Below are 13803 nucleotides of genomic sequence, written 5' to 3' on the forward strand. Positions count from 1 at the left end.
TGTCCATTGAGTCGGTGATGCCATCCAGCCATCTCATCCTCTGTTGTCCCCTTCTCCTCCTGCCCTCAATCTTTCCCAGCATCAGGGTCTTTCCAAATGAGTCAGCTCTTTGCATCAGGTGGCCAAAGTATTGGATTTTCAGCTTCAACATCAGTCCCTCCAATGAACACCCAGGACTGATCTCCCTTAGGATGGACTGGTTGGATCTCCTTGCAGTCTAAGGGACTCTCAAGAGTCTTTTCCATACCACAGTTCAAAAGCATCAATTCTTCTGTGCTCAGCTTTCTTTACAATCCAACTCTCACATCCATACATGACCGCTGGAAAAACCATAGCCTTGACTAGATGGACTTCTGTTGGCAAAGTAATGTCTCTACTTTTTAATATGCTGTCCAGGTTGGTCATAACTTTCCTTCCAAGGAGTAAACTTAATCAGAATTAAAAAGAAAAAGGAAAGAACACCATCTGAAATGATGCATTTATTTTAAAACCTCATTGGAACGTCACTTACCTTTCTGATTACATGCACATTTTATACAATAAAATTAATCTCTAAAAGTTAAAATGTGCCTAAGTACTATTTAACGTTCCCCCACACTGGGTGAAATGTATAGCTTTAAATTCAAAATATTATAAATGATTTTATGCAAATAAAATTTATGTTCACATACATAAATACAACATAGAGTCATATCTTTAGTAATTCTAATAGCATCCTGTGTAACTTTCAAAAAAATGTAGGAACTTATATTTACGTAAGTAGCATGGACTATTCATATGGATATAAATAGATGTACTTTAACTTAAATGTGTATTAAATACTAGAAATATTTAAGGTTTTAATATTTTTGATGAAATGTTACTAAAAATACTCTATTTAGATGTCAGTAAACAAAACATCCAAGAAGGGACTAGTCCTGAATTAGGTATGTGGATATGACTTACCTGTTTGAAATCACATTGTTGTAGAAACAGACCAAGTTTTCATTCACCACCTCTTTGTTTTGCTGGATGAACCTCTGTTCATGTCCAAATGCCCTGATAGTGGACACTCCCAGCAGAGTCTCGCAAAAATGGGAAATGACTGGAGAGCGAGATGCTCCTGCCAGTCGTCGAATCTGCCGAGAGCTCGCCATGTAGTATCTCTAACAGGAAAACAGAAAGAGGTGGTCTTGCAGATGTAGCCAAAATTTCTTCAGCAGTTTGAAAATGCCAAGATACGTGTGTAGTGGGCTAATGAACAGCCCCCAGAAGTTAAATTCAAGTTCTAACCTCCATTGCCTGTGAATATGACCTTATTTGGAAAGAGGATATTAGCAGATGTCATTAATATCTTGAGATGAGATCCTTAGGGTTGGCCTGGAATCCAGTCTGAGTGTTATAAAAAATAGAAAAGGAGAAGACACAGACATAGGGAGAAACCCATGGAGGACAAGATTGGAGTGATGTACCTGGGAGCCAAGGAAAATGCCAGGGGTCACTGACAGTCACCAGAAGCTAGGACAGAAGCATGCAACAGAGGCCTACTCCTGGATTTTGGACTTGTGGCCTCTAGAACTGTGAAAGAACAAAATTTCTGTTGTTTCAAGCGACCAAGTTTGTTATAGGAGCCCCAGGAAAGGAATGTACCTTTGTAACAGTGAAAGTGAACCTGTTAGTAACAGTAAAAAGCCCAAATTCTGGATAGAACAACGCGAACATAATTGGGCAAAATTTCACCTTGGTAATGCTCTCAAACAACCATTATTGAGCACCTACTGTGGAAAAAGCTCTATGTTAAATAGTTGAAATTGCGGCCAGGTGGTTAACCCATTAAATGAAGGAAGCATATCGAGTGCACAAGCAATAATATTTTTGTGATAGTGAATGTGTTCAGTCATTCAGTCATGTCCAGCTCTTTGTAATCCCATGGACTGTAGCCCACCAGGCTCCTCTGTCCATGGAGTTTTCCAGGCAACAACACTGGGGAAGGTTGCCATTTCCTCCTCTAGGAGATCTTCCTGACCCAGGGATCAAACCCAGGTCTCTTGCATTGTAGGCAAATTCTTTACCATCTGAGCCACCTATACCTAACTATAATTATGGAAAATTTTTCCACTAAAAAATTTCTATATGGCCACACTTATAACTGGTGCTTCCCCTCTGGATAGTTGAGATGAGTGGACTGTGGAAAGCTAGAAGGAGTAAGCCTAAGTTAATTGGACCATCATCATTCATCAGCCCCAAATAGTTGCTATAAACTGGAAATGAAAATAAAGAGTTGCCACATCTTGCAATTTTTTTTTCAGGAAAATCTTTTATGTAAAATTCCTGATTTTAAAAATGTCTTCATTTTAGTAAGAAACATTGAGCTAGCTAAGCGAAAACACATCTGAAGCCACATGTGGTCTATCATCTTGGCGTTTACAAGCTCTGCTCTATGCTAAGCGCTCTGGAGAATACAAAGGATGATGGCATTCTGAGCCCGCCAGGGGACCTAAGAGATTGTCCCAAAAAGAGTTTCATAACAGTTCAATGAACTGTTGAAGCCCTGGAGTCTCTCCATAAAATTTTAGAGAGCTCTGAGCTTAAGAACCTTTGATCTGGATTGTTGTGTTAGTAGCTCAGTCATGCCTGACTCTCTGCGACCCCATGGACTGCAGCCCTCTAGGCCCCTCTGTCCATGAGATTTTCCAGGCAAGGATACTGGAGTTCCTTCTCCAGGGGATCTTCCCCACCCAGGGATCAAACCCGGGTCTCCTGCACTGCAGGCAGATTCTTGACCAACTGAGCTACAAGGGAAGCCCCTTGATCTAGATTAATGCTTCTCATAGATCAATGCTTCTCATATTTCAGCAAAAATTACCAAAGGATTATAAAAACACAGATTTCTGGGCCCCAACCTGAGAGATTTTTCATCCCTCCACCCCAGCTCTATTAGGGTATGATAAATAAAAATTATACATATTTGCTTGCAAAATATGATATTTTTAAAAGAAGAGGTACAATTGGAGATTCTGATTCAATAGGTCCACGGGTCCAGGGACCACACTTTGAGTAGCACCGATCTAAAGCAAACTTCTTATCTTACAGGTGAAAGAAATGTAGGTGGGAAAGGGAAGTGATGTACCAAGCACAGGAGTCAAGAAAGTGACTAGAATTTGAGGCTCCTGACTCTACCTTCTGGGCTCAACCTAATAAGTTCCCCTTCACAAAACATGGTTTCTAGACTCTTTTCCATTCCTAGTCACCCTATTAGAGTGCACCAAGCACAAAATTTTCACTTGTGATATGCTTTGTTGTTTTTGGTTTTTTAAGCAGATACAATTGATTCTCAATGTCATTCATCAACTTTTTTGGTTATTTTTAAACTATAAGACATAGTGTCTGCCCCAGAGAACTTACAATCTTATTGAGCAGATAATTTTAGGCCCACTAAAAAATAAAATAACAACAAAACAACCCACAAAATAATATAGCATAATACAATAATATTCTGTAATAATATAGTATAATAAATCCATAATACCTTCATAAGTCATATCTTTGCACTGTTTTGGTAGAGAATGCTTCACACAGAAAGTAGAATATAACCTATGCATAAAGGGTGAGTAAGATCCAGCGGCAGAGAGAAGAGGGGCATCATAAGAAATAAGAACAATAATGATAGTAGACATGTAGAAATGAGCAAATGATTAACAGCTTGGTTTGGACAAATTGAACTCCAATAAGAATTTTAAAATTTGGAATTTGAGAAAACATTAAACTACAAGAATGGCATCCTTTCATATAAAGAGCCTCAAAACACTATTAAATTTAATTTAAACAAGTGTTAAATTTTGTTTTTACACTATAGCCTCCCAGTGACATTATCTTGAAATTCAAATTGGCTGACTACATTTTAATTAGAATATAAAGTTGTACACCTATCATGAGAGATGTGTTGAATACTTCTAGCAATAGTTTCTTGATAGCAGGGTAACAGGGCAAAAGGGAATATTTGTTTCTCTCTTGAATCTTCAGGCAAATTGACTTTCTGCTACAATGTAAATAACACCTAGTTTTTGTGGTGGCCTTCAAAACGCACAACTCGGTTCTCTTGTTGCAGGGCACATCGCTGCCTGACAGCGTGGCTGCTGTCTTTCCAAATCCACTCCTATTTTAGAATGGAGGCCATTTTCCCCTCAGGTGGCTCCCAGGAAATGACTCAGCAGGGAAGGGCTTTTAAAACAGACTCATTCAGAGGTCACATGGGAGTATCAATGGGCAGTATTGGTTGTGGACTTTCCATTCATTCAACCAAACCTCTTATGAAACTGTTCTGCAGTCCAAGACTTCCTACCATCCTCTTCCTTTCCCTTCTTCCTCAGACTCCTAACCATCTGAGCCATTAGGGAAGCCCAACTACTATTTGACTGTGAACTTGGAAGTTATTAAAACATAAACATTCATGAACTTACCTGTATAGTGAAATAGAGGAAAACTAAGGGAATAACCCCCAGAATGAAGAGTGGTAAAGCTCCCATAATGACCAAAACTGTTCCAATAACATCCAGTGTACAATTCACCCAGGTCCGTAGGTAGTAATGGAAACGCATATCAATTATAAACATGTCCTGAAAAATTTGACATGAGATCACTTTATTTTTAACTCTTCATGGTTTAAAATGAGGGGAGGAAGACATATATCATTCAGTGTAAAAATAAAAACATTTACCCAGGAGTCACAATCTGAATCTTAAGTGATTTTTGCCCTCCTCAACTCACCCCTACATATTTTTCAGTTATAACAATTAAGAGGGTTTTACAGTCCCAAGATGTCTATGATCAAGCAATCTGCATTTCCCAGTCACAACTACATGACACTTGATTTATACGGCTGCCATATTTTAAGGTTATGGCTATGCACAGTCTAATACAGGAGCCACTAGCAAATATATGGCTATTGAGTACTTGAAATGTGGCTACTGCAAATTGAGATATAACCTAAGTCTACAACACAAATCAGATTCTAAAGATTTGGTAAGAATAAAAAATCAAGGTATGCAATCAATATTTTTACATTTATTACACTTTAATGTTTCAGATATTCAGATATTCTGTCAGATACTCTACACATTAAGATACATTATTAGAAATAATAATTTCAACTGTTTCTTTTTAATTTCCTATTGTTGCTACTAGAAAATTTTAAATTACCGATGTGGTTTGCATAATATTTTACTGGCCAATACAATTAAAAGTACTTAGCTGTAAACACAATGGGTAAGCAGAGACATTCTGGGAACCTCCAACCATTCCTCATTCATTACTAGTGAGTCGATAGTTTTTTTAAAAGGCTTTTTAAAACGTTTTTTTTTAAAGTCTCTAAGCATGTTTAGGGACTTTCCTGGTGGTCCAGTGCTTAAGAATTCACTTTGCAATGCAGGGGATGTGGGTTCAATCCCTGGTCAGGGAACTAAGATCCCACGTGCCATGGAGCAAATAAGCCTGTGTGCCATAACTAGGGAGCCCACTTGCCACAACTAGAGAGTCTGTGGGCTGCAATGAAAAATCTTACACAATGCAACTTAGACCCAATGCAGCCACATAAAGAAAGAAAGAAAGATATTGTTTAAAAGGTACAATGCTTAAAATCCATATATCTCAATATAGACTTACATATTCTTCCCCTTCTCTGTCTGAACCACTGATTCTCAAACTATATGTGTGTAAGAATTGGAGCTATAGACACCAGGGCACATGCACTTCTTGGATTCTTTCAACAATTTTTTAAGAGTTTTAATTGTATTAGATGCGACTCTGTTCTACATCAATTATGAATGTCCCAAGAATTAGAAATGAAACAATGAAATCTACACTGAACATCATCTCATTTTTTGAGAATGAGACTTTTCACAAATGAGATTATAAATCATCATTTATTTACGTATGCTATCTAATAAGATAGGGTTTCCTTACCTTGGTGAACCTATTGATGACCTGGCCTATGGGATTGGTTTCAAAAAACTGGAGTGGGAGGTGCAGCACATTGTCCAAAAGCTGAGCGTGCAGAACTCGAGAGGCAGCCAAGGATCCCCTGGTGACTACGTAAGCTCCAGAGCACACAAAGAGACCTAAACACAAACTGCTATCAGGGACATGTTAACAGCCTAAACTTCACATTTTAACACTCAAGAAATTGCATATAATAGAATTTATTTTTAGTGGAAAAGTATCCAACTTTAGAATGTGTAACTCTGGACCAAACTAAGTATAAACGTACATGGCACACTGAAAATAAATACAGATGCTCTGATGGGGTATCAGAGCAGGGCTCTCTTATTTTTGAGCATAGCTTCTAGAGAAATGCTCTGAAGATAAGAGATCAACCAGGTGGATAAAATGTTAGCAACCTATTAATTTTATAATGTCCTGAGGGACAATGGTAGTCACTGGTGCTACTAGGTGAACAGTTTCAGTTCTCCTAATTTCTAGGTCCATGGTAGAATTGTACTTTTTGACCCCTTTGTGATTGGAGAGAACAAAGAGATAGTTCTGAACAATACGTTGAGGGAAAAACAGCACATGACACTTCCAGATTGGAGCATTTAATTGTTGGTGCCGGATCTGCTAAAGCTCCTATTCCCTTTGCACGGTGCCTGCCAAAGTTTTAAAAAAAAAAACATAGTTGGGTTGGTTTTTCAACGTGGGCTCTAGAATCAGAAAAATCCCCCTCGCAATCAACAATGCACAAGTGGTGTGAGTGAGGAATAAACCTTTTTGGCCTGTCAAGCCATGGAGATGTGGTTGGTGGAAGGGTTGTTCTTGATGAACTAAAAAGTCAGAAAATATAATCAACATGTAACTTTAGTGGAAGAGGTTAAAAAACAGTTAACAGCATCTATTGACAGTTGCAAGCTGTGTTTGACAAAATACTGAATATAACAAGAACGAGGCAAGCTCAGAAAAGAGCTATCCAGGTGTGCAAGAAGAAATGAAAGGAAAAGAATCGCCAACTTGGGGAACCTGTAAGGTTGGAAGAAGAGATGTTTGGTTATAATGATTGATTCAAAGATGGACATATAACTCGGTTGTTTCAAGGAGAGTAATTTCCTGGGTTTCTATGAAGGGAGATTCTTTGAAAGATAACATTTCCATCACCATGTGAAGCTTAAGGATTAAGCCAATGAGGAAAATGCGTAGAACTGATAAATAAAGAGTAGTGGATACTTAGTTTGAGCCCCCTGGATCAAATGAGTTTAAAGACTTGTGCCTGGACTTCTCCATTTGAGGCATCAATAAACTTTCATGTTATCTGAGACATTTGCTTTTGAGTCTTCTGGGATACACAATTACTTTGTTGATCTCTACTATATAAAATTGCTAATAAAAGTGTGTTGGTAACATGATTCTTGTAGGTATAATGTGTAAAACAAAGCAAAACAAAAATAGTTGACCCTGACTATTTCAAATTATTTTAGCTACTTCTGTTATATTTTAAATAATATCACACATGACTGTTTAATAATTTCTTACTCTTAACTATTTCTTATTATATTCCTACCTCAATCCCCCATACTTTCTTCTAGCCCTTCTAAAAATAGGTTGTTGGCCTTTTTTCCCTCAAATATTCAGTGTTTACATTACTACTAAACATGGTATTCATGAAGTTCACTACATTTACAATGCTTACACCACTATTTTTCTAGGCAACAAGAAATCATCTATTCCCAAACAATTCAATAGTCAGCAAAATTCTTTTGAATATATTCAAACTTATCAGATATTCTATTATTTCTTTTATCCTCTTTTGCCCCCTCCTCTTGCAACATAAATACTATCTTGGAATCCCCTGTATTTCTGCTCTGAACTGGAACATTTGTGGGGACAGGCTTCAGTTTTCTTCAATTACAGAAAACGTTGTTAAATATTATATATTTGATAATTTCTATCTGCATTTACCTAAAGTCTTACTATAGGGATGTTGAACATCCTGGATTGTTACTTTAATTTTTCCTTATTTATCATTTGCCATCTGTTTCTGATGTGGTACATCTGGGACTATCTCCTCCAATTTATCTTCTCACACTTGTACAATCTCTTTAAATTCTTTAAATTTTTAAAGAACTTTCTTGCTCTTAGACTGACCTTATTTCAGCATATTCTGCACTTGCTTTTCTTCTGCCATTTGAATATCTAAAGATACTAATTAGATATTTTAAGCTGCTCTTATATACTGAGTATGAGCATTTTACTTCCTGGTTCCACTGTTCTATTTGTTAGCTCTTATTTATACTGTTCACTGGATTAAAATGCATGACCATCCATCATGACCAGTTTAAACATGAGAGATAAAGAGATGGTTAATCAAGAGGTACTTGGCATGCCTTTCTTCGGCCAATGTATACATTAATTTCCCCCAACATTTCTCTCCTCTGAATGGAAGTTCCACATAAGCGGGTGTGACACTGCAAGTCTTATATCGTGATTTAGACATGCAGGCTTGGAGAAGGCAATGGCACCCCACTCCAGTACTCTTGCCTGGAAAATCCCATGGGCAGAGGAGCCTGGTGGGCTGCAGTCCATGGGGTCGCTAAGAGTTGGGCATGACTGAGCAACTTCACTTTCACTTTTCACTTGCATGCATTGGAGAAGGAAATGGCAACCCACTCCTGTTCTTGCCTGGAGAATCCCAGGGACGGGGAGCCTGGTGGGCTGCCATCTATGGAGTCACACAGAGTCGAACACGACTGAAGCAACTTAGCAGCAGCAGCAGCAGCAGACATGCAGGCTGGAACTTCTTCAAAAGCCACATATGGAGGCCATCCTTAACATATGCCACACACACAAGTAAACTTCACTTTCTTTTTAAGCATCAGCTCCTAGTTTTCATTGTACTACTGCTGTGCCAGTTGGTATATAATAATACATAGATAGTGCTGGGGGTGGGGCTGAGCTTGTAGGAGAGGCTGACAGGCCAGAACAAAGCTCTAGTGAACCACTTTGATTATTTCTGTGCTACTTAATCTTACTCCCTGTACTTGTCTTTCTCCAGTGGATGGCCTGAACCACTTTGCTTTTACAGCTTCATCTAGTATTTGTTCCTGGTTACAGGTTCTTCTACCCTTGATTATCAGTATAATCGCTTATGTAGAAATTCATCACTGTGAAATTCCCTAAACCCTTTACTTTTGGATTTGTTCCCTGTCATTTCAGTGGAATTTTGTGAGGTAAGTAAAGTAAATGACCCACTCATTCATCTCAAACAGGGAGTAGCAGTGTACTCCTTAAATACTACACGTTGAAAATAAGGTGTCTATATTTTACACATTGGGTTGGAAAAGGAAGTTCCTAACAAGGGGGCATAAAACACAATAGATTAGGGATGTCCAGAGTGTTCCAGAGAGGCAGCACATAGCTGAGAACAAGAAATAAAATGTTTAGGGCTATTTCTTTTTCAGAAGATAAGGTAAGATCATTACTATTCTTATAAAATATAGATGCAGTATTTTCTGCTTCAGTACTCTAGTTTTGTTTGAATGTTAGCCTTCTATATTATTCATAGCAGGCCTCTGGTATTAACACGTGAAAGTGCTATTTATGCTTTAAGGCTCAAAAATTAATGTAAGCTTTTATGATATCAGTGAATACAGCCTGCTTTTGATTGGATCAGGTTCCAGAGGATGCAGCTGTGGATCACTAATAAAATCAGAAATTATATAGAGTTTCATTTCTTATGAAATATATTTAAAATTTATAACATAATAAGTCAAAACGTTAAATTTTTAAATGTAAAAAATAAAAATCCAGTCATGAAAAAAATCTTTTTGATTAAATTGTATATAATCTGTTACTTTCATTACAAAATACTTTTTATACCTCCTGACAGTTAGTTAAAGTAAACGAGTAAAATTTTGAATACTAAACTTGCACACTTTGCCTAGTAAAGGAAAATAACGGTATTTGGTCACTTAAAACATTCTCCAAAGGATACTGAATCTCCCTTAAAATTGCAACATGAATCCCCCATGGGTGTATATGAGCTCCCAATCCTGAATCCCCCTCCCACCTCCCACCCCATATCATCTCAAAACCAATACAGTATTGTAAAGTAAAATAAAGTAAAAATAAAATTAATATATATATATTTAAAAAATTAAAAAATAAAAATAAATAAAGAAATAAAATAAAAGAAACTCTAAAAAAAAAAAAACTGCAACATGAGCTCACTAGGTTGATAAAAGTTTAACTCTCCTATATATGATGATAGACATAGGTATAGAGATGTATGTGGGATATTTTTTTTGCTGCTCAGCATCTATTGATATATCTCTAAATCTACCTTCACCTCATTGACTTGCAAACCACGAGCCAATAAACTTGACTCACTGGTTTAGAACCCAGCACATTCTAAGTCCCTGAATCTCATTTTAGTTATTAACATAACAACTCTTTTCCCAATGAGTGTAACAAAACAAGCATAAATTTGCCTCAAAATATTTGTTTACTTTCCGATGGAGATACTTATAGGTAGTACTAAGGCAGTCCAACCAGTCCATCCTAAAGGAGATGGACTTATGTTAAAGCTGAAACTCTAGTACTTTGGCCACCTCATGCCAAGAGCTGACTCATTGGAAAAGACTCTGATGCTGGGAGGGATTGGAGGCAGGAGGAGAAGGGGACGACAGAGGATGACATGTCTGGATGGCATCACTGACTCGATGGACGTGAGTCTGAGTGAACTCCAGGAGTTGGTGATGGACAGGGAGGCCTGGCGTGCTGCGATTCATGAGGTCGCAAAGAGTCGGACACGACTGAACGACTGAACTGAAGTGATGGTGACATAATAAAAAATACGATGGGAGAGGAGAAAACAAAGGAAGGCCTTGAATCACATACTTTTAAATGTTATCCTCATTTTCTGTTACCAAAAGTATGTATTCTTTCTGTTTTCTCTTATGCATCCTTAGATAGCAAGATTTCCATGTAGCTGATTTGTTATTTGTTAACTTTATCACTCTCCTTCACGTTATCCTCTTTTCTCCTTATAAATAAACAAAGATTGTCTCTAATTTAAAAAACCTTTCCTTTAATGGTTCTGTACTTTTGAGTACTGTACTTTTGAGAATCTTTCTTCTTACTCTTTCAAATCACTTAACTTCTTTGAAGGACAGTGTGAATCTACTTTGCTTACTGGGGGGAAAAGCAGTAGAAAAATATATCCACACTTCCCACTAAATGTGTTTCAAACTGAATTAATAATTTCTCTGTTTTATCACTTAAGACTCTTCCCCACTGGTTTCTTTACTTCTGTCTTCATTGTTTTCCCAATTACTCGAACTTCAAAATCTCAAGTGATGCGCTCTTCTTACCTACAACAAATTTTATATATCTTTTCACCACAATGTCTTTCCTATCCATCCCTTTTCTCCACCCCCACTGCAGTTCTCTGACCCTTCCTCCATTCATACTTTATATTCAGCCATATTCCACACCCTACCCATTGGTTAGCACTGGACTAGATGCTTTGGGTGACAAGGAGATTGATCAGATAAGAGATCTTTTTGTTCTAGAGTATCTCTCATCTAGACTCCTGACAATACTTGGTTATTTTTATCCCTACCGATCCCAACTTCTCCCTGGTCTCTGACTTTAGTTCCTCCAATAAAAATCCATCTGTTTTTTCATCGCCAAGTTTATTAATATTCTGAAAAATAACTCCAAATTCTGTCATTTCTTTTTCCCCCAATTCTCAAAGTTTTCCACTTGCCTTTCTAACCATCATCTTTAACACATTTCCACACTACCTTTCTACCTCCATTTCCTCTCCTGCCCCATCAGTTACCTGAAGATGACTCAGCCTGGCATCCTCAGCTATGCCTGGATCCCCTCCCCTTTCCTATCCATCTTTATGAACATCTTTCTCTGGACCTCTCACCTTCCCTTCTCTGTGATCTGGCAAAACTCAATCCGTCTTTTCAGTGTCGCCTTGAATGCCAACTATGCCTTGGGAATTATCTTAATCTCTCAATCAAATATAGCTTTCCCCCTCCCAGTGTCATCTTTTACTATTATACAAATATTGCTTGCCATGTAGTATTAAACTTTACTTACAATGCAGTTTTTAACAGACTCACTTACTGATCTTTACATCAGTCACAAGCCTACCACATACAGTGAATGGCCATGTAGTCAAGACTTTGAGTCCTGAATGACTTAACAGATAAACCTCCATTTTCTCAGCTGTGAAACTGGGATAACGATACCTTTCTAAATACTTACTGGCAAGATTAAATGAGACAAATTTTTTAGTATGGGTCATGTAGTTGACACATACAAGTTTCTGTGTACTCTCTCAAATATGGTGAATTAAAAATATATGCATTTGAATTATCCCAAAGTATCTGAATATTATGACATAGATTTAAAAACAAACAAACAAACAAACAAACAAAAAAAACATGCCTTATGCTTGCATCCAGATCAGTTAGGTTAGAAAAAGAAAAGAAAAGCAACTGAAAAAAAAAAAAGCTAGACTTTTTTTTAACCTTGCATTAATCCCAGTAATCCATAGATGCTTAATTTATTGCTTCTTATTTGCTTCCATTCTGTGAAATCATTCATGTGCTTTGCTTCTTTTGCCCAGGTACTAAGCCAGAGATTCTGTCCAGTTCCCACCAAATTCTGCCCCAGGCAAGTGGCCACATTCAGCCACACCCAGAGCCAGCCGAAGGCTTGAAGATACTTCAGAATGACTGAAAACTTCACCTAAAAGCAAAATTGTTTTTTAAAAATGATAAATTACTGTAATTAAAAGTCACACTAAAAGCTAGATTTAAACCTACTGTGATATATTCTATGCTTTATGACCTCGATTCAAGTTGCTAACTCCTCTAATCCTCAGATTACTCATTTATAAATTGGAATAATAATAGTAGCCACCTTATAAGTACAAGCAAAGTACCTGAAAAGTTTCCTGAAGGCTTTAAAATAAGTGCTCAAATAATGTTAGTTACTATCACTAACAAGAATATACACAGTGAAATATACACAGCTAAATATCTTCAGTAAATAAGAGTATACACAGCTAAATATACATAGCTAAATAATTAAACATCACTCTAATGTCCGACAGGTCATTTAATTTCTTCAAAATATTATATAGCAACTCCCTTCAAATTCAATAAAAAATAGATGGTATCTGTTAATAATACTTATATGGGAGTGGTTAGTAACAAATAACAATAATTATTCTGGTACTCACCCCACCAACAGGAATCTTTTCTTTTCTCACTGAGAACTGTTTCCTTTGATCCAATAAGGGCCTGATAAAGCAAGACAACGTTCTTTTTTTCCTTTCGATTTTTAGATCAACCAAACATTTTTTTAAAGTTATACATTCTCAATCCATTTTTTTACATATTCGTCTGCTTCATTAACAGCAAATCTGACTTGCTTTGATAATAACTTTGTTTCTTTAATCTTCTGGAAGGGAAATTGTTTATTCTTCCATACTGCCTGATTTTTCCACTGTTTCTTCTAGAAAATTATCCTGCAAACTTGAGCCGAACTCCTAGATTGTTTAAGCTAATTCCATCTGGCTGGACCATAATCTGTGCCTCCTCAGGTCTTTGCCTCCTGTCCTACCAGAAGACTAGCATCAAGCTAATTCATGTCACCTCATTCTGCCACCATTCTGGGAGATGGCATCGCTGACAAAGGACAACTGCATTCAACTCAATCTCTTTTCAACTTCGTGACCTTCATACTTTCTGAGTCTGTCAGCAGCATGCTACACTGGCAATCAGCTTTCATGACCATAAACCATGAATCTTATTACCT

The 13803-nt window shown here is 37.3% G+C and overlaps 1 protein-coding gene across 1 annotated transcript in view; it reads right to left on the reverse strand.

Annotated features, from left to right (window-relative positions):
* The window catches only part of LOC138077595 (multidrug resistance-associated protein 1-like), a 92481-nt gene that overhangs the window by 13489 nt on the left and 65189 nt on the right, over positions 1–13803 (reverse strand). The window contains exons 17-21 of the mRNA XM_068969683.1: positions 13226–13286; positions 12510–12729; positions 5941–6095; positions 4440–4595; positions 946–1145 (exon numbers count right to left, since the gene is read on the reverse strand). Of these exons, the coding sequence (XP_068825784.1) occupies positions 946–1145; positions 4440–4595; positions 5941–6095; positions 12510–12729; positions 13226–13286 (792 nt within the window). The remainder of the gene's footprint in view (positions 1–945; positions 1146–4439; positions 4596–5940; positions 6096–12509; positions 12730–13225; positions 13287–13803) is intronic.

Source organism: Capricornis sumatraensis, chromosome 1 (assembly GCF_032405125.1).
Source record: "Capricornis sumatraensis isolate serow.1 chromosome 1, serow.2, whole genome shotgun sequence".
Classification (NCBI taxonomy): domain Eukaryota; kingdom Metazoa; phylum Chordata; class Mammalia; order Artiodactyla; family Bovidae; genus Capricornis; species Capricornis sumatraensis.